Source organism: Ctenopharyngodon idella, chromosome 22, assembly GCF_019924925.1.
Source record: "Ctenopharyngodon idella isolate HZGC_01 chromosome 22, HZGC01, whole genome shotgun sequence".
Taxonomy (NCBI): domain Eukaryota; kingdom Metazoa; phylum Chordata; class Actinopteri; order Cypriniformes; family Xenocyprididae; genus Ctenopharyngodon; species Ctenopharyngodon idella.
This window is the reverse complement of record NC_067241.1, coordinates 11,746,816-11,768,415: the sequence shown is the minus strand read 5'-3', so window position 1 is coordinate 11,768,415 and position 21,600 is coordinate 11,746,816. Positions and strand designations below refer to the sequence as shown.

At 38.4% G+C, this 21,600-nt stretch overlaps 2 protein-coding genes across 9 annotated transcripts; both read left to right on the top strand.

Moving 5' to 3' along the window:
- Nucleotides 1–297: 297 nt before the first annotated feature.
- On the top strand, nt 298–17,985 carry nr1d4a (nuclear receptor subfamily 1, group D, member 4a). 3 transcript variants are annotated; one of them, XM_051880845.1, is made up of 8 exons: nt 298–951; nt 8,402–8,701; nt 8,854–8,942; nt 9,026–9,170; nt 12,209–12,771; nt 13,977–14,162; nt 14,464–14,674; nt 16,615–17,985. In XM_051880845.1, the coding sequence occupies exons 1-8, from the start codon at nt 936–938 to the stop codon at nt 16,809–16,811; spliced, it is 1,707 nt and encodes a 568-aa protein (XP_051736805.1). In that variant the 5' UTR covers nt 298–935; the 3' UTR covers nt 16,812–17,985. The 3 variants fall into 3 exon arrangements, with proteins under 3 accessions (XP_051736805.1, XP_051736804.1, XP_051736806.1); XM_051880844.1 differs by lacking the exon at nt 298–951 and adding an exon at nt 7,123–7,264; XM_051880846.1 differs by lacking the exon at nt 298–951 and adding an exon at nt 7,198–7,350.
- Nucleotides 17,986–19,237: 1,252 nt separating this feature from the next.
- On the top strand, nt 19,238–21,539 carry mfsd5 (major facilitator superfamily domain containing 5). Of its 6 annotated transcripts, none has more exons than XM_051880356.1 (3): nt 19,238–19,361; nt 19,598–19,697; nt 19,795–21,539. In XM_051880356.1, the coding sequence occupies exon 3, from the start codon at nt 19,890–19,892 to the stop codon at nt 21,333–21,335; it is 1,446 nt and encodes a 481-aa protein (XP_051736316.1). In that variant the 5' UTR covers nt 19,238–19,361; nt 19,598–19,697; nt 19,795–19,889; the 3' UTR covers nt 21,336–21,539. The 6 variants fall into 6 exon arrangements, with proteins under 6 accessions (XP_051736316.1, XP_051736318.1, XP_051736315.1 ...); XM_051880358.1 differs by having other exon boundaries at nt 19,249–19,361; nt 19,648–19,697; XM_051880355.1 differs by having other exon boundaries at nt 19,256–19,422.
- The last annotated feature ends 61 nt before the right edge of the window (nt 21,540–21,600 follow it).

Sequence of the window (21,600 nt, the reverse complement as noted above, 5' to 3'; positions counted from 1 at the left end):
TTATAGCTACATATAATGAAATATTATTAATTGCAATATTTGCTGGTCAAAACAATGCTTTTGATATTGTGTGTTATATTTTACATTTTTTGATATGGGCCTATATCATATTACTGCTACAGCTCAAGTGTTTTTTCTTCATGCACTTGTTTATTCCATGACTCTATGCATCATTCACATGTTGGAAGAGATTTTAAAAGAAGCGCGCGGCAGCAGTCACGCAGAGCCCCTCCTGCAGTACATGTGCGTGCCTCTCATGTCGCCTGGTCTCACGCTGTGTTTTGCAAAAAATGTGTGTCAGTAGGACAGCGCTTTCCGCGGCACATGCAGAGGGCACATGCAGCGTGGCTTTACCAGCACGTAGCGCGCTCGAATAAGCGCATCCAGCTCAGCTCGGCGCTTACACTCCCGCCAATGAAAATGCACGCTAGGATCAAGAGGAAAAGAGAAAGCTAGGAGATCATGGGGGCACGTTAGAGTGAGATAAATCCCCGTCAAAGAGAGCAACAGAGGTTGACGGCTTCCCTAAATCCAGTCACATTTGCCAGTCACCTGAAAACGTGATTGATGTGGGTGTGGAAGGGTGTGTGCGTGTCTAGGAGTGGAAGTGGAGTTTGACAGTCCCACAGAGATGCTGATGGCAATGAGCGGGCAAGACTTGAGACATCATCACTAGGCATACACCTAATGCGTCCTTCATACTAGATCAAGAACACAGTACAGGTAGCTGCGCGCGGAAGGTGCATCTGCACACCTGTGACCGACTATTTCTACCGACTATACTGCCAAATGCTCTGTGCGAGAGATACTGATCACTATATGCACAGGCATTTCGTGACTTTTTTACCTGCTTTCACCAGACTTATACTGACACAAACACACTTTCTTGAAGACAAGATTTCTGAAGACAGAGGATCTTGAAAAGCATATCAAAGATGGATAACAGTCCCGGTAAGTAACATTTCTTCTGGTTCTTCTTTTTGCTGATATAGTCTATTATTATTATTAGGTAGCTTATAATAATAATTATTATTATTTTAAATAGGAAAAAATAACAGTGGTTGTATTGATGCTGGTAATTGTTCTTAATACCACAAAGTAATGATAATAATAATATTAAAAAATAATAATTTCATGAAAACAATTCACTGCATTCATAGGTTGTATTTTGTGTGTTCAGATAAGGGTTATTATTATTATTACTGAGATAGCCTATAATAATAATATTTATTATTATCATTATTTTAAATAGGGAAAAAATATAACAGTGATTGTATTGATGCTGGAATTTGTGCTTAATACCACAAAATAATGATAATAATATTTAAAAAAAATAATAATAATTTCATGAAAATAATAGGTTGTATTCTGTGTGTTCCAATAAGGGTTATAATTATTATTATTTATATATTATTGGTGACAGTGGTTTTGCTGATATTGCTGTACTTCATAATAAATTGAAAAAAATGTATCATCACTGTGAATATTTTGGCAATTCATGCAAATGCTTAGCTCATAATTAAGCATATTTTCATGGTGTGTAATTATGATTTTGTCTGATTAAACTGTATAGATGCACAATACAGTTAACAGATGAGGTTTAAAACTTCAGTATATTCCAGGCATGTTCTCTCATATGAACTATACTCATATAGAAGGTGTTTTACAGTGTTACAATGAATTATATGATAGACACTGGGTTGCAATAGATGATCTAAGCAGGTGTCCTGAAGGCATTGGCATGCTTTGATGATTGCGCCGGGCAAACTCATCAGTGCAGCATTAAGACTACAAAGTGCATCTATATATAGTATCAGTCTACTCCACTGTGTGAATCACATAAATGATGGAGATAAACACTTAGAGTAACTGCTGTCATAAACCCTGTGTGATTGCTTTCATGGAATCTGCTTAGAAACATGCGCATGCTGACAACTTCCTGCTACTGCCTTGAAAACAAACTCACGTGTAGATGGTCCAAACTAGAGATTAGAGCGCTGTCAAACTTGGCTCTGTCTTATCAACACACTTTACTAGTGTAAACTAGAGTATGGCCATTAATCATATGAGTTATTCAAAACAAACTGTTTTTGCAACTAAATAGAAAAAAAAAAACATCCTTCACAGTCCCATGCAGCACTCAGTGAAAGTTGATGAGCTCTTGAGGAACATGATGGGAACTAATGCAACATTTCATAAAGTTTGTAATAATTTAACTTTACTTGAGTTTGCACTTGATTTCATCCTAGGAGGTTAACCGGTTAAGCTGATTTGGGTAGTGGTTCATTACCGAGGTTTGCCAAGGGCTAATTACATGCTGGTTCAGTCAACCAAGTCCACTTTAATGTTCATTTACATCTGATTCATTTACAAAAGCTGCAGTCACGTTCCGGAACAGGTGATGGAAACATTGTCTCATGCCTGGCGCACCCTCTCAACTCAACAGTAAGCCTTGAAAATAAATACGAGGCACAATAACATGATGCATAAAGTCATTAAAGACAGGGAAATAATAACATCCGAACACATGACCTTTGAGTGGTAGACAACAGGAAACAAGGAAACAGACGTTCTGTGTGTTTAACAAGTAAATAAAGGGACAGCCTACACATCAACTCATACATGTGACTTTGAGTTTAGATCCAACCCACATGGATTTGTATTAGGGATGCATGCAGCAATATAATTTTGACTGACAGATACTGATAATTATGTTTATGTTATGTCCAATAATCAATATGATGTTTGGTATTATACATCTATCTATACAATCTGTTTAAAAAAACTGTTCACACTCACATGCTGCAAGTGAAGTCAGGCTTAATAACTTTAATGTATTGTATATTTAAAACTTTAAATATGAAAAAAAAAAAAAAATACATTCAATATAAGCAGATTCAGTCTGATACTGGAAATAAATGAATGAATAAATAAATATTGATGGTCGGTACCAATATGGTCAAGCATCCCCATTTCTATAGCCCATATGTAACCCCTCCCGTTAAAACCACCCGCTCTAAGCGGGACTCAAACCCAGGTCCACCGGCATGGGAGTCAGGCACTCTAACAAGGAGGTTTACACGCACAGCTCTTACCGCCTATGTCCGTTACACATATATGGAGGGGGCGAAGCTATTCTAATATATATGATAAAAATGTTTTCAGGTTTCCTAAGATGCTTAATATGGTAACACCAAAATTAACTGCTTTTATTTAAGTAAAAAATATTACTCAAATTTACCTGACCATCAAAAGTCATTTAGGAGTTTTAGATCAGATAAAAAATAGAATCGACATTCATCTTCAAAAGGACTAGAGCACCGTTTCCTTTCTGTCCCTTATGCAAAACTGTTTAACTATGGCAATTATGGTTTGGTTTACTAACCTACTGACTTCAGATGCTTTAGAAATCGCTTATGAAATCTCTGTTGAAGGCTATTGTGCAACAACAGGACCTTGAATTATTTTCATTACATGGCAAGCTTTATTTTCATTCTTCGTGAAAAATAAAAACCATATGATTTTATGTTCCAAGTGATTAAATGCACATCACACATACAGCCATACTCAGATAATACCAGTTCATTCGAGGTGAATTAGAGGTTCCAGACGCGATTTACGCCGGATAACGGACGTCTAACAGACAATATCCTCCCCCAATCATTCGATATAGCCTTCTGCTCTGTTTTATAGCGCTTTTGGGTTATAAGAGAGGCGCGAGGCTTTTAGCTTTGCTTGTGGGAGCGCTGTGCGCGCGTATCTTCCCACGGAACGCATCCCTCGCGCCTACAATCGTCCTCACGTGCATGCGCTCTCTCAGCCGCGTGCGGCGCGTGATTTCCACGCCCCCGCCCCCACCGCTTCTTTCAGTGAGTTCTATGTTTTGATGCAGATACGTTAGAAAGGGGGAGGCTGGTCAGTGGGTCAGCGATTTCATGCCGTCACTGTAGCGCCTCATCACGTTTTCCCGCCTCATGCAACTTTTTCTTTGGAGCGGTTCGCATAAACAGCTTCATGACAGCATTAGAACATTCTGCATTGTACGAAATGCCCTACCCAAACGTACATTTTGCCTTCGCTTTGAGAGATTTTGAGGGCAGTTTAGGGTTTTATAGTTAGGCTTTCAAACATCTGTTACGCCAAGGACCTCCAAATATGATTAAAATAGCCTATAACAGGTGTTATATTATCATATATTAATACAGTGTGTGCAAAATGGCAGACAACAATAAAGCCAGAAGAAATAATGAAAAAAATTACACTTATTTTTTATCAAGTGTATTGTGTGTCCTTTTTCTACCCTATAAGAGACTTTTTTTTCTTCATTTAATTAAAATGCATTTTTATAACATTTTGCATAATATTGTTTCAAAGCCGCTTAGTACCAAATACGAACTATACTTAATATGTACATTGCAATGAGATATAAACATTTAGAAAAAATATATTTATCACAAAAATATATGCAATATATAATACTAATCATAATTTGTACATATTTAATGAACCCCCCTGGGGGTCAGAGGACTCTAGTTTGAAAACTCTTTGCCTTAAATGGTTCATATTCATGTGCTTTTGACCCACTTTAGAATGACAGTTCTTTCTGTATTAACCCATTTAATAAATAATATTATAGATAAGTGAGCACATCTCCTTCAATAGCAAACAAACAGCATGCTTCTACTAAAAAATGTGAAAGCATGTCCTTTTTTCTTAAAAATAATTTTACTTATACAAGTGGAATATGCACTAAATTCTTCAATCCCCAACCGTTACAAATGCAGACATGTTAAGATGCTCTATATCAAGTCAAATGCACAAAGCAGCGGTCATGCAAGGTAGAGTATTTCAGCTATTTTCCTCAAGGGAGGGAGGGAGACAGACCATGCCAGTGTTTGAGATCAGGGACGAGGGAATTATTGTCCCTGCAAAGTCCTCACGTTTCTACGCTTGTCTTTGCTCACTAGCAGATTAGCGTTTGCATGGGTTGCCTAAGCTCACAAAGAGCTGCCGGAGACCTGCTGATTCTTCAATTAATGCTGGTGTTTCCACTGACCCTAATTTACACAGGCTTGCAATGACATGTGCATGGCTCATTTAGCTTGTAGAAACTGCTGCACTGTCCCTCACATTACAAGCTGGTTATTTTCATAAAGGGCAGGACAAAGAAAATTATATCCCGCCTACCTATTTTTAGATTAATATAATTAAAGCTTTAGACTGTTTTGCAATCATTTGAAACAGGTAGCTGTGCCTCAGACACTATGCTTTTCTTTAATAAGTAGCATGTCCTGTTATCCTTAATGTCATTGTCGCTTTAACCTCTGTGGCCTCACATTTGTGTCCAGGTGTGAGTATTTCTGTGTATGTGGGTGGGGTTACTAAGCATGGGCAGGGCTGAGTAGTGTCGCTCAGGTAGGGTTCACTATCACAAGGCTGTAAAATCCAGCGCTGTAGTATGTCAATAATAAGTCCCGCTGCACGTGCCTGTGGAGGGATCACAAACACACTTGAGCTAAATAAATACTGAGTGCAGCATGAGAAAACACACAGAAAGGAGCAGGGCAGATATCTGATGGTAGTTTGAACTTGTTTACCTCAGATGGGTTCCAAATTATGTGTAAACCATAAAACAGATTGAATGACAGCAAGAGGGAAATTGCTTAAGGAAATATTTACACTATTGTCATTTCTCACTGTACACAGTACTGAAGGCAATTTTTGTTATCACTTACTCATCCTCATGTTGCACGTGTTGAGATATTTAGCAATCAGGAACATACAATGAAAGTGGAGCCAGGAACACCAGAAAAAAAGCAGCTTGAACATTAGGGATGGTTATCGAGTTCCAAAATGGAACCGGTTCCAAATTACCAAGAACCGGGGATTCGATAAGAATCTGAATAAGGTTTTTTATCTAAGGTTTTTTTTACCTTATTGGAATCGAAATTAGGAATAGATAAGAATCGGAATCGATAAGCAGAACCGTTAACATTCAAACGATACCCAATCCTATTCCATACCACTATTTTTTTATTAGTTGTTTAATAATTTTAATGGAACTGGGTTTGGAACTGGAATTGGAACCTGAATCATTATGCGGAACTGGAACCGGAAAAATGCTTACGATTCCCAACCCTACTGAACATTCTGTTAGATAACTAATTTTGTGTTCCACACATGAAAGATACTCATATGCATTTGCAATGACATGAGGTTGAGTAAATGTTCAGACAATTTTTGGGTCAACTCTCCCATTAAATGCACTCTAGGTTTGTGTCAGTGTGAATCAATATATTTTTAGTGGTGTGTGCTAGGGTATTTAAGGTTAAAGGTTATTCAAAACCTAACCTAAGTACACAATCATGCAGAATGCTGAGGACAGGTCTGCCATTACTACAGTGATCAGATATACAGTTCATTCCCATAAGATAACAAAATGAAAAAAAAAATTCCCTTAGACTTGGACTAAAATGGGGCCTCAAACAAATAGGAATCAGAACATCATAGAGACATGAGGTGGGCTATTTTGACTCAATTGGCAGTAAGCAACCACCTAGAACTACTGGCTTAAATAATGAAGGCCAACTTCAACATTGTTTTCACAAGCAAGAATCAATTTGTTTAGGATAATATCATTAATAAAATAGACCAACTGCACATATGGTGCCAGTGATTCCCGAAACATTTTGAACACTGCAGCTCTAAATCGCATTCTCTTAGCCCAGATCTGCCCGATTGTGTCCTCAGGTTGTTTATAAAGGCAAACTGAAAGCCATGGTGCACATTCTAACAAAACGTGACTCCTTATTGCCTCGCTCTCTCACGGGCAATACATCTGTGTGGGAACTGTAACATCATCGCAAAGCTGACATGGCATCCTCGGATGCGCGCCCCCTGTGTATGCTTTTGATGCTCGCGATTGTTGTAGCTGTTTACACGAGACTGCGGATTTGGTTTGGGCAGGAACGGTGTCAGGAATCCATGTGAGGCAGCGGTCAGGTGTTGTGCGGTTTGGTTGGGGCACTATGCCAGGGCTATTATTGGAGAGGAGAGGCGGGAGAGCTTGTGAACACGTGAGACCGTGTCTCAGCTCATCCTGCGCGCATGACCGGAGAGGATGTGATAGGATACAGAATACTAGAGGGAGAAAATGAGAAACCTGTGGGGGAATGGAACTAAAACAAGCCAATGGTTTTATTTAAAATACGTGTGCCTATTAAAACCAAACCATACAACACATTCTGGGTTATTTCATCAAATGGTGAGCGCTGAAATATGTTGCTGTGCAGCTGTCACTATTTTTAGCGCGTGAGATCGTTCTGACTGAGGGAACCTCACTCACTCCCAGTAAGTTAGATTACATCACCCTCTGAAAGGTGCTGTAAGCGTTTTTTGTACGAAATATCACGCATATAATGACCACATTTACCTGACAGATGGCAAATAAACAGGCACGCCATAGTGTTGTCAGCATTTTTTGAACCAGGACTTTTCAGTCAATCGGTTGAGTCGATTCACAAACGAATCGGACTGAATCGGTCGGAGCAGTTCTCGAGTCAAAAACCCACTTGCTGAATTCAGAACTGCATACTAGCATACCACTCCTACTATTTCTTCAATATTTTTATATGGCAGAAATGGAAAGAGTAGTTTGCTAGTATTCCAATTTCAGCCACTGACTCATTAAACCGAAAACCGTCTATTTTGAATGTTTGCAAAGATCTGAGAACCGATTAGTATAAAATGATGGTAAGGGCATTTGTAGTGAACTGAGGATTTGACTGATGAAACACAAGGAAGTTATTCTAATAGCCAAATAAGAAATAATGAATACTGGAAATATATTTATGTCTTGATAGCATGACTGTTTTATCACCAAAAACAACTCACGTGCTGGTTTTATAAATAGCTTTTTATTAAAATATGGTTTTCAGTCTAGATGGGTAAATTAAATTTAGCATTGTTTAATGCCAATGCAAATTTGATTTGATTTGCAAATTAGCCAATGAATTGGGACACATGAAAATACCAAGTTCTGTCATGAAACTCCAGATGGCGCAGGCTCATAAGTCCTTAACCCAATCTGCTTGCAATTACATCATTCTCTATAGTGCACAGCTGATTGGTTCCCGCTGTATATGTAGCCAATGAGCTTGCTGCTCAACATTCAAATTCTTGCCTATTGTTTGCTGTAGCAGCGTGCTTTCAGAAACCCTCCACCTTCCCCAGCTCCACCTGTATAGATCTGCTACGGGGGTGATTCATGAATGCTTGTACAGCAGCAGCATGTCTTGCTTGCTCATAGTTAATGTATTTAATCGAAATACGATTAACTAAAGTTCCATTTTTAAGTTTTTTTTTTCCAGTCAGGGCTTCATATATTTTTGTGTTTCTACAGGGAGTGTGATACTCTACGCTGGTACCAATGGCAGTGCCTGTCCAAGCCCAGGAAGCCCCTCTAGTGGCTATCAAACCCAGTCTCCATCCTCTCACTCCCAGCCTTCTTCACCAGAGGAGGTCACCTTCACTGAGATTGGGGCCCTCAAGCAGCAAGGAAGTATTGGAACGCCTCCATCTCCAAAACTGGTCTTTCAGTTCCCTGAAATCTACAATAACTCCACAGCAGGTTCTAACCAGCACAGCTACTCCCATCCCATCGCTGGTAAAAGGCCTTGTGGGTTCACTGGCACGTTTACCAGTAAGTGGGCTCTCTTTTTAGTACCCGCAACACACTCAGTCAGCATCTTCTTTTACAAAGGAATAACGAGTCCCTAATATTTAGGACACCTTCTTTGTGTTCTTTTACGTGCTGCCCCCATTCACTCTATGTTTCTATCTTTATCTGAGCAGAGACTGGAGGCATGGTGCTCCTTTGTAAAGTATGTGGAGATATTGCATCAGGGTTCCACTATGGTGTCCATGCATGTGAAGGCTGCAAGGTAAGACAGAATGATAGTAACAAACATATGAGTCTTTTCTAGCATTGTGGTTTATTATAATGTATGTCTTTGGTTCTTTGCAGGGCTTTTTCCGCCGTAGCATTCAGCAGAACATTAACTACAAGATGTGCGTGAAGAACGAGAACTGTCTGATAATGCGCATGAACCGCAACCGCTGCCAACACTGCCGCTTCAAAAAATGCCTGTCTGTTGGCATGTCCCGTGACGGTAAGAATTTTAGGAGGTTATCAGGTCATTGACATATGACAAAGAGTGAAAAGTCGTACTTTCATCTCATTCTTCAGGTCAGCACCGCACCCGCCCCCCTCAACCTACTTTCCTCTTTTAGACTTGCAATTTTAAGAGAGCAAGTTTCTTTTAGTTTGGCTGTGCACTCGTTTCCATCTCTAGCTTTGCCCTTTGTGGTCCCTCCTTTTTCTCGCTTCCTTTTCTCCATTGGTTTACCCTTCCCCCTCACACGTTCCCTAAGCTCTGCCTCCCAATCCCTCCTAGAGACAATGATTTATGAGGGATGGAGTCACGCAGTCCCTGAAGCTATCTGTCATCTGGAAAACTGCAGCAAATACAGGAATTATTTTGAGAAATTGGAACGCGGGTGACTTGATTACCACGCTCATGCCCTTATAACATCCTCAGCAATTAATGTTGTGCTGCAGCAAAAATTAAGCAAGGGATGCAGAAAAAGCCACACATCTGAACTCTTCAGAAGAACAATGCCTCATCCATTTGCCTTCGGCGGTGATTTAACCTTAAACAACACTGGAATGGAAAATAAATCTGATGAACGTTTTTAGAAAATTTGGCAAAATAAACTGACACCCATATTATGCTCGTACATTGTGACCTATTTAAGCTGGGTTTGACTTCTATCAGGTTCTCAGCAGCATTTCACGCAGTGTTTATCAGCGGATGTGCGTGAAAATGTAGGGTTGGCTGTGATAACGGATTGCACTGGATGTTGTTCTAAGATGGCACCAAAAGAAATGAGTCCATTGGGTGCAAAATGAGGGAGGTAAACAGTCATTTTTAACCATGGTTCTTGAAAGTGCTAGAGCCCACAACCTAGAAACCTGTTTCTCATGCACAAACAGGAAAACCTTATTTAACTGCCTCAAATACCACAATAAAGCAGACGCCCTGATTTCATTTCACTTCACTGCAGTCAGTTGCTTAATTTTGGTTGTGTGATACAAACAGATGTTTGGTTTGACACGATGGGCCGGCATAGTTTCACTTCCGCTACGATCTTGCCGTTGCGCAGACAAGTAATCAGTGCAGTGCTGTGGAGCTAGATGTGACACATTGTTTTGCACAGGATGAACCTTTGTAGTCTTGATATCAGATTCATACCAACGTTTTTTAAACCGAATTCTGGTTCATCAAGCCACACCCCACAAGAAGTTGAATTGGAATTTTAACCCTGACAGCAACATAGTGTCGGCCCAGATCCGGCCCACATCTGGTCTGCGTGTAATCCACATGTACCAGATGCTGAGCCACACTATTGTTGCTGTCTGGGAATTGGAATGACAGGAAGAAGAATTTACTGAATTGCAATTGAAAGAAATTCAACACAGGCAAATGCATTCTGGGAAATAAAGTGTTGCTTTAACCTTTTTAAATACATTTAAAATAAGGCGCTGTCAAACCAACATTCAAAGTTTTAACTTTGCTCTTCTAGTTCAAATTAGTCATATGAATTTCTTTGAATTTCAAATTCATTTTAATTTGCTACCCCAATTCAGACTGAGCTGAAATTCAGGAATTGAATTGCAATTTAATAGGCATTTTCAATTCAATTCTGAATGGTGTAAAACCCTATTTATCATGCAACCAATGCATGTTAGTTGGAAAAAAAGCGAAAAAGATGTGTCCCGCCGTTCTTGTTTCATGTTCTCATATACAGGTGTTGTGAGACATATATGATATATGGAGCATCCTTCTCACATCTGGTAAACCCAGGATGTATCACAAACCTTTACATCTACAGTCACCTAAATCTGCCAAATTATGTATTATTCTCTTCTCTTCTCTTCTCCTCTTTATTCTCAGTCTCTCATGTCCTCTCCTTTCTACTCTCCTCTCCCCTCCTTTCCTTATCACAGTCATTAGTTTCTCTCCCAATTACCGTGGCATTGTCATCAAGTTCTGCCTGACCCACTGCCCTACTTACGGAGAGGAGTGAGAGTAGCATAGGGATGAAGATAGGAAGGGGAGGTAGTGACGGAGAGAGAGATGAAGAGTGGGGGGAGTTAACATATGGTAGCAATGGTGATATTTTTAGACTTAACAGCTGACAGATTTTCTTAGAGGAGGGGTGGTGTTGGAGAAATGAGTGAGGGGCTTGTAAAAGATGCGAAAGCATCAGAAACAACACTGACACATTTAATGTTCATCCATATTTTACACCACAAAGACCAAAAATTCAGCATACTGTTGTCAGTACTGGATGTCTCTTACACAGTGACTGTGCTATTCAAAAACTTCCAAAGCAATTTTCAGACAATATTTCATTTTGACTAGGTCATTTCTGATAGCGCCATGTACTTTATTATAAAAGAAATGGGTCATGGACATTTTGATTACTGAGCAGCAGGATCTCTTAATGGGCTGGTTTGTCAGACATTTGCATAGTAAATGCAGTAGTTTCACAACATTTTGTATTTTTAACATGGCATATGACTACACAATTTCAGATTAATTGCCTTTAATACATCCCAGATGTTTATTTTGGCTCAAATTAAAAGACAACATGAAATGAAAATTCACAATGCATTAAAAGGGATAGTACACCCACAAATGAAAATTCTGTCATTATTTACTCAACCTGACTTTCTTTCTTCTTTTGAACATTAAATATTTTGTAAAATACAATGAAAGAGAAGGGGTTCAATGCTGTTTTGGGGTTTAATGTTGTTTTGGACCCCACTGACTTTCATTGTATGGACAAACAGTTGGAAAAAATCTCCAAAATACCTTCTTTTGTGTTTCACAAAAGAAAGAAAGTCACACAGGTTTAGAACAACATGACGGTGAGTAAATAATGACAGACTTTTCTATTCAGTTTTGGGTAACCTATCCCTTTAACTTGCAACTAAAAATTGCTGCATTATGATAAAACATTAAACATTACAAATATATTTTTTTCTTTAAAATAACATGCACAGATGAAGCAGGCACAATAATGGAAAATACATTTATGAAGAAAACAAATTGTGACTGTTGTTTCTCTCTCTGTCCACTAGCTGTGCGTTTCGGCCGCATCCCTAAACGAGAGAAGCAGCGGCTTTTGGATGAGATGCAGAGCTACATGAACAGCCTCAACGAATCATCCACCATGGGCATGGAAACCTCCCCACCACGCGAACCTCCTCCAAGCCCCAGTGAGAACCAATCCAAAGAGGCCATTGGTTCCTTAACCCGAACCTACCAGGACATCTTCACAAACACGCAGGACCATCTAAACAAGCGTGCGGGCAACATGAACACCAACACCTTTCATAACAACCCTTCTCAGGACAGCAACTATCCTCATGCGAACCCTCTTGGAGGGTACCACGCAACTACCCATGAAAGCTTCTCGGCTCCGCCTCGCTGCCCAGTTGCTTCCAGTGACAGAAAATGCCCGGTCTCATTGGTGGACAACAGTCGGTACAGCTACGCTCCTTCATTCAGCCAAAATCACTCCCAGTCTAGCGTCAGCCTGCCCTCACAACCCACTCACGCCGATTACAACAGCTACATGACCGGCGAGTCCCAAAGCCAGGCCTCCTGTCCGTTTAAGTTGCCTGCTGGCTCCAAAGTGCTGGTGAGGAATGTTTTGAATATATACAGTGCATGGTAGATTACTTACAAATTGTAGCCCATTACATTTCATCATGAAAATTGTAGTTAGTAGTGTAATCTATTACATTACACATTTTAGATAATATAATCGGACTACTTTTTGATTACTTTTAGATTACTTTTAAGCTAACACGTTTAACACATTGATTTTAATAGTTAAATCTTGTACCATATTGACATAAAAATACAAAGAGAAAGAATATTTATGCCATTCTTTGTGATCAACAACCTAAAGTGCATTAAATGTTATATTTATGTCAGGGTTTCCCGAACTGGGGTTTGTGAAGGAACTGCAGGGGGTTCGTAAATTGATGAATAGCTAATAATTAATAAAATCTTAAAAATGTTAAATTAAAAGAAAAAAACACAAAATAAAAAACTAAAAAAGATTAAATATTGACTAGTGGCCAGTCTATGTGTGCAGTTCCACAAAATATTCCGAACATAGATAAGCAATAATCTTTTTTAGACTAGAAAATTTAATAGATAAAAAAAAGAATTGGGGAGAATCAATGAATCTTGAATAGTTTACTGCCATTTTCTGAATATTTAGTAATCATGTAATTAATAAAAAATTGAACTGTGGTCTGATTATGAGTATTTTAAAACATAATATAATCTAATTACAAGTTTTTAATTTTTGGAATCTGATTACGTGATCCAGTTTGTATTAGTGCTGTCAAACAATCGTGATTAATCACATCCAAAATAAAAGTTTGTGTTTACATAATATATGTGTGTAGTGTATATTTATGTATAAATACATGCACATGCGTGTATATATTTAAAAAAAATATATTTATGTATAAAATATATATATAATATACATTATACATAAATATACACATGTAAATATTTCTTAAATATATACATGTATGTGTGTGCATTTATATATATATATAATAAATATCCACTACACACATGTATTATGTAAACACAAACTTTTATTTTGGATTCGATTAATAGTGATTAATCGCGATTAATCACTTGACAGCACTAGTTTATATATAATCAGTTACTACGAAGCACTGGGTATAAATAATGAGAGTGTTTCATTATAGCAGCAATATTACGTTTATAAGGATAATTTAAGATCAAAATACAGGAGTAGATCAATAAATTAAGCATATGTGCTAATAAAAATATTATATACCGTCTCTCTCATAGGCCTGTCCACTGAACGCATGCCCTGTGTCAGCACCTGGCATCTCCAGTCAGCAGGTGTGGGAGTCTTTCTCACAATGCTTCACGCCGGCTGTACGTGAAGTGGTCGAGTTCGCAAAGGGCATTCCAGGCTTCCAGGATCTCTGCCAGCATGATCAAGTCATGTTGCTCAAAGCAGGCACTTTCCAGGTATTGATTACATAACCCTTGTAATTCTCCTAATGTTGTATTAGCATTAAAGACACACTACCCAAACAGATTTCCCAATTCGTCCTAATTCAAACTCATGCCATTGGTTAAGCCAAAGGTTGACATGTCAGGTCACTCAAAACAAACACAGCAATGTGTAGATAGTGGCACAGTGTTAACCCCCTTAGGGATGTCAACCTACAAAATGCTGACTTGTTGTTGTCTTTTTTTGAGAGTGAAAAATACGCACATCATCTGGGTCAGTCTTTTCACATCCATCTTATCTTGTTGCCCTTTGCAGGTGCTTATGGTGAGGTTTTGCTCACTGTTCAACCACAAGGAAAGATCAGTGACTTTTCTGAATGGGCAAACATACCCGCTGGGCACTCTTAGGGGTCTGGGTATGGGCTCCTTGCTGGACACCATGTTTGAGTTCAGTTCCAAGCTGAGCTCTCTGGGCCTGGAGTCAGATGAGATGGCACTCTTCATGGCTGTGGTGCTGGTTTCTGCAGGTACCAGCAACACTGATTAATTAGTTATTTAGTGCTATTTGCTATGGCATGCATAAAAGGGTATGCGTTCAGTGGACAGGCCTATGAGAGAGACAGTATATAATTATTACTCATGCTTAGTGTTAGCGATTTGAACCAATTATTAGGGATGCACGATATATCGGCCACCATATCAGTATTGGCCGATATATGTTCATTTTTAAAGCTATCGTTATCGGCCCGATAAGAAGACTTAGCCGATATATTAAAGCCGATAAATAATGAATTATTTCCTCCAGCTGAGATACTTCGGATGCGCAATGTCTGCCATTATGGTTTTGAATTGCTTTAAATATGATTGAAATCACTTTCAAAAAGGAAAATACAGTTAAATGCAAGTCTGTCATATAGGCTACATAAAATTATTATGAGAACATTATAATTGTGTGCTTGGGACATGGCTTTTAATGCTGAGACTTTTGTTTTTGTAATCAGGCTCTCAAAAATTATATAAAAATTTGGATTTAGATTTATTGGCCAGTATATCGGTTATTGGCTTTCAAATATAAAGAATTATCGGTTATCCGTATCGGCCAAAATGTTCAAATCGGTGCATCCCTTCTAATTATTTATAATAGCGATGCACATTCAATGCAATATTAAAGGGATAGTTCACCCAAAAATGAAAATTCTGTCATAATTTACTCAGCCTCTGGTTGTTCCAAACCTGTATAAATTTATTTGTTCCGTTGAACACAAAAGAAGATATTTTGAAGAATGTGGGAAACTGAACAGTTCTGGGACACCATTGACTTCCATAGTATTTTTTTTCCTACTGTGGAAGTCAATGGTGCCCCAAAACAGCCTGGTTACAAACTTTCTTCAAAACATCTTCCTTTGTGTTCAGCAGAACAAAGACATTTATACAGATTTGGAACAACTTGAGGGTGAGTAAATGATGACAGAATTTTCATTTTTGGGTGAACTATTCCTTTAAGATTATTATTATTATTTGTGTTCTAGCCTATAACCGATAAATGTCAGATAAATAGTAAAAATTATTATTTTAAAATAACACTATTAAAACTCAATTTTCATGTAGCTCCAAACCAGTAAAAATTTCTTTCTTCTGCAGAACACATAAGAAAATATTTTGAAGAATTTGTCAACAGTTTATATCCATAAAATAAAAATCACTGGGGTCGAAAACAACAGTGAACCCCACTGACTTTGATATAATGTACAATAAAAAAAAAAAAAGTATATTCATTTTGAGAATTTCTAAAAGATAACATTTAACAACAGTGTTATTAAATTATTTTATGTATGGAAGAGATAATCTAAATGTAAAAATAGGGGAAATGAATATGCATATATATGCACAATTAAATATACAATATTGAACAATACAGATAAATTAAAAAAAAATTCTTTATCTATAACAGATATGGTAACTATATATATATATATATATATATATATATATATATATACAGTCAAACCAAAATTTATTCAGACACCTTGAACATTTCATTCCTTATTACAGTTTATTCACTATAGTTTAAAAAAATGGTAATAAAATATGACAGTTAAACTGTGTCAGAAAAAATAATCTTAATTATGTCAGATAACACTTAAGCAAAACATGGTCAGGTCAAAGTGTCTGAATAATTTTTGGTTCCAAATTTTTATCATTTTTACTGGTAGTTCACTGTATGAAGAATTTTTGGGTATAATATGTCACAGTTTATTTTATTTTGCTATCCTCACTTACATAAATGAACTATAGTGTCCTAGTAAAAATATATCAAAAATGTCTGAATCATTTTTGGTTTGACTGTATATATATGTACAATTTATTTACAATCTTATTTATAATCTAATTATTTATTCTAAAAATTTACTTATAAATTATTGTTGGTTTTTGATAATAAATGTTTTTTTTTTTCATTTATCCACAGATTGCTCTGGCATTTCGGATTTTGTGGCTGTCGAACAGTTACAGGAAGGACTCATCCGAGCGCTGCGCACCTTAGTCACCCGTCGCCGTCCTGACGACAACTCCCTCTTTCCCAAACTGCTCCTGCGTCTTCCAGACCTGCGCACCCTCAACAACCTTCACTCCGACAAGCTGCTGGCCTTCCGTATCGATCCCTGAGCTATCTGTCGCTCCAGCTGGAACTCAACCAAAGGCCATGACTGGCCAATCAGAGAACACCTTTCCTGGTTAAGAGAAAGAGAAAGACTGCTCATTTAGGGAGAGATGTTGAGCATGTTCCCATAGGAACCATTCTTTATGATGCCTGTTAATGAGGAACACAATGAACAGATGGCTCTCAGCAAGCTCTAAACAAGACTATATCTCCATTTAAGCTTTCACGGATCATTTTCATACATGCATTGCCCTTCTGTTCAGCTCGCCTCGAGAGCATTGTTGATTATGTTCATCCGAGGGAAAGTTTTGCCAGTCATATCATCATCATCATCATATATAAGCTTACCACAGAACTTCTGAAGACCAAAAAACGGGTCATTCCTCTGTACTGCCTGCAAACTGAAATACACAGTCTTTAGTCAAGTACACCATGTATACAGTAGAAAGGTAATTTTAGGGACCATTTAAAGCCAATTGTGTGAGTATATGTGCCTGTGTGTTTGAGAAAGGGACAGAAATACCATGTACATAAGCCATAGATATCACTCATACAGTTACACCACATTAAAACTTTAGTTAAAGACAATAAAGAATACATTTATCACCTGTGTTAGTGTTTAACATTTAATTACAGGAGATGTACTGTCTCTACAACAACTTTTTAAATGTCATTTCACTTTTGAGATTAGATAAAACTGTCATATTTGTTTGTTTGCTTTTTTATTATCATCATCAAGCTGAATACAGCATGTCAAAGTATATTTCTACACATTCTCCTTTAAGAATATATCTGAATCTAAGGATACAAAACCAGCATTCTCTCCTATGCATGTTATGTTTTGTTGTTTTCTTACTGAAAGTACTGCACAGGTACACTGATTTAACTGCCTGTTCAGAGAATGAGGGATTCGCAGTCGTGTGTTTGACTGAAACGGGGCGTTTGGTGCCTTGTAAGCAATGGATGGTTGTGAGAAAGAGCCCCTGAACTTCTGGCACCAGCACAGTATCTGTACAGCCTTTACTGAGATCACAAAGCATGTCAAGAAGGCATTTTGGACTGATTTGATCAGTTGAGTTGATTATGGCTGATAAAGTAATGTTATTCAATTATAATGTAATGTATATTTTGTAAATTGTTTTCTTCCGTAGAACCAATATAAATACAAGATTATCTATTCTGATGTTGTCTGTTTTGTCTGTTTAAAGTTATATATACACACACACACACACACACACACTACAGTAAAAACAGTACTATTTTATCAAAAATACAGTAATTTTATTGGTGCTAAATGGTTATTGTTGTTGAAAACAGTTTTTGCTGCTTAATATTTTTCTAATTATTTTATTTTTATTTTCTTAATATTTTATCTTTTGTAACATTATAAATGTCTTTAATGTCACTTTTTAATGCATTCTTGATTAATAAAATTAAATCTTATACTTACCTCAAACTGATCACAATATCCACAAAAACAAATATTAAGCAGCAAAAACTGTTTTCAACATTGATAATAATAAGAAATGTGTCTTGAGCAACAAACCAGCATATTAGAATGATTTCTGAAGGATCATGTGACACTGAAGACTGGAGTAATGATGCTGAAAATTCAGCTTTGCATCACAGGAATAAATTATACTTTAAAATATGTTAAAATAGAAAACATTTTTGATCAAATAAATGCAGTCTTGGTGAGCGTTGCCTGCTGCAACATATTGCAGCATCAATGCATGTTTTATGCTTTCTAAAGATAAACTAAGTAGACAAACCATTAATTGTTGTCATGCCTTTCCTCGGCAGACTTCATGTCAGGAGCTTTTTCAGAGTAATGTAGAAATAATTGTAACTGGCCTGAAACTGTCAGTCACGTTTTGGTTGTCAAACAGACTCAGTTAATCCACTTTAATTCAGGACACTGGAAAAGCATAGGCTACTATTTAGTCTTTATTTATAACAGAATCAGTTAAAATGAAGCCAGATTAAATGTATTTTTCTAATTCTTATGCTTTAAAAACGTATTTGTAGAAGCTATCATATTTTAGTGGTATTGTGTATTATTGTCTTTAGTTAATCTGAGAGCCATTACAGATCTCATCCATAAAATTATTCAAGACATTGCTTTATATAGTTAACGGTGTTATAGTGACATCGTGTGGACACTCGCAGTAGCGAAATGGCATTTCAACTTCAACTGAATATTAATAAAATAGTCAAGTTTACGTTTCATTCACGCTTAATCCAACGTTGCTTGGATTAAGCGTCCTGCTACATAACCTAATTAATATTCACATTGTCAGTCGATCGCCGACAACAGAAGAATTCGTTAATTCCGCTTTGGTAAATTCATCGTTGCTAACTTCTGCTTTGTAACCAATCAGAGAGCCCTACGTTTCAACGCCGTGATACGTAATTAATATTTATAAGCTAAGCACAGGCGTCCTCCTGTTTTGCGTCATTACGTTTGAGTAACCCGGAAACACACACGGATATTGTAGAGCAAATATTGCAGACATTTATGCTGTAAAAGCATCGGAAATCATGGCATAGAAAAGGTATTTTATCTCAAAATCTGCGAAGACTTTGCAAACCTTTCATGACAATGTTAGGAGTAAGGTAGGTGTATTTAAGGCTTTTAACCAAACAGTTATGGATGTGTTTAAAGCTTAGTCAACAAGTCAAGTTGAATCTCTCTCTCTCTCTCTCTCTACACACACATATATATATATATATATATAGGGTTGTTTTTGTTTATATAATGTATTGATAGTGACCATATGGCTCATTTCAGATATCAAGCTGTCAGTCTGACATGATGATTTCTCCATTTGGTTTATCCAGCAGTTGCCTGATATTTTTTGAAAGTCGCATGATGAAGAATGTCATTTTTGGTAAGACATTTTTTGGTACAAAATAATTGTTAATTAACTTTTCTTTGACATTTATGATTTATTATGCACTCATTTTCTCATTTTTCCCTTTCCGCAGATGAACCATACATTTCACTGGACCAAGAGCTGTAGGAGAATGATGATCTAGGATTATTTAGGATTCCTCCAGTCACCCGAAAGCGTTTGTCCATCATGTTTGTGACAGCATACCTGGCATTTATAGTTTTGGGAGGACTGTGCGTGGCTTTAGAGATCGCAGCCCGTCGTCTCACCTCATTCCAGGCCACACAGACAGCCGTTGCCAATCCGGCTTTCCAACGTTTTCAGAAGCTCTTTCTGAAGGCGTATCTCCTGGCCCTCTGGGCAGACTGGCTGCAGGGACCTTACCTTTATAAACTGTACCGACATTACAACTTCCTGGAATCTCAGATCGCCATCCTATATGTATTTGGTCTGGCTTCTTGCGTGCTGTTTGCCCCAGTGGCTGGCTGGCTACCACAGTTTCTTGGGCGAAGACAGACATGTCTCCTCTTCTGCCTGACCTATTCAATCTGCTGCATTACCAAGCTGTCACAAGACTATTTTGTGCTCATACTAGGACGTGTTCTAGGAGGCCTGTCCACCTCTCTGCTAACCACCACTTTTGAGGCCTGGTATTTGCACGGTCACGTTGACGTCCATGATTTTCCCAAAGAATGGATCCCTGTTACCTTCGGTAAAGTTGCAAATTGGAATCACGGACTGGCAGTGGGCGCCGGGCTGGTGGCAAATTTGTTTGCCGAATGGCTTGGGCTGGGACCGGTCGCTCCATTTCTTTTGGCGATCCCAAGCCTTGCCGCCTGTGCCTGGTTTGTGCTGTCCGAATGGGGTCAGGAGGACAGACAGGAGGGCGCACATGGAGACAAGAACGCCCCCCTTCTCAACCCTCTAAACGCCCCCAAGTTACAAATGTCAACGCGAGCCCGTTTCTGGCGTAGCTGTGTGGACGGCTTGCGCTGTTTGCTGTCAGACCGCCGTGTTATGCTTCTGGGTGGTGTTCAGGCACTTTTTGAAAGTGTTCTCTATATATTTGTTTTTCTTTGGACTCCTGTATTGGACCCACACGGCCCGCCGCTAGGAATCATTTTTTCCAGTCTGATGGCGGCTAGCTTGGCTGGCTCCACGCTTTTCCGACTGGCCACGTCGGCCCCGTATCGACTCCAACCCGGTCACCTGCTCTGCTTAGCCGTTCTACTAGCTTTCTTCTCCCTCTTTATGCTGACCTTCTCCACTGTGCCCGGCCAGCCCCGGCCAAGGGAATCTCTTCTTGCCTTCCTTCTGCTCGAACTAGCCTGCGGGCTTTATTTCCCGGCGGTAAGTTTTCTCCAGGGCCGCGTGGTTCCCATGGAACGCAGAGCCGCCGTGCTGGCTTGGTTTCGCTTGCCTCTTCACCTCCTGGCTTGCCTGGGGCTGCTGGCCCTTCACGGGGAGGTGTCGGGGGCCGGTGCGGGTGAGGCTGGCAGTGGCACCAGACACATGTTTGCTGGCTGTGCGGGGATGATGCTGGCCGCTCTGCTTGCTGTCATCAGCCTTTTCACTGTGGGCAGGAATGATGCAGACCTCAGACTAGAGGGGACCAAATTAGAGGGAGAAATTTGAGTTGTAGAAAGACGGACATTGGATTTCAATATAAGGACTGGGTTTTTTTTGTATGCTTTTTTTTTTTATTATTTTTTTTTTTTTATGAATGCTGTCTTAGTTAAACAAATGTATTTATGGGTAAAACAAATCAGAAAGTACATGGTTTTATTTTTTTTCTTCTAATTGCAATGTTAATAGAACCAATAAACACCTAAAAATCTGCTAATGTTTATACTTCTTTTGAAAAAAAAATCAAACCAGACAGAAAAGCAGTACCAGATTA

Coding starts and splice junctions, on each gene's coding strand:
- nr1d4a (XM_051880844.1), top strand. CDS start 7,192: ATGGTTTTATTTAAAATACGTGTGCCTATTAAAACCAAACCATACAAC. Junction 9,171..12,208: donor TGTTGGCATGTCCCGTGACG/GTAAGAATTTTA, acceptor TCTGTCCACTAG/CTGTGCGTTTCGGCCGCATC. Junction 14,675..16,614: donor TGTGGTGCTGGTTTCTGCAG/GTACCAGCAACA, acceptor ATTTATCCACAG/ATTGCTCTGGCATTTCGGAT.
- mfsd5 (XM_051880356.1), top strand. CDS start 19,890: ATGTTTGTGACAGCATACCTGGCATTTATAGTTTTGGGAGGACTGTGC.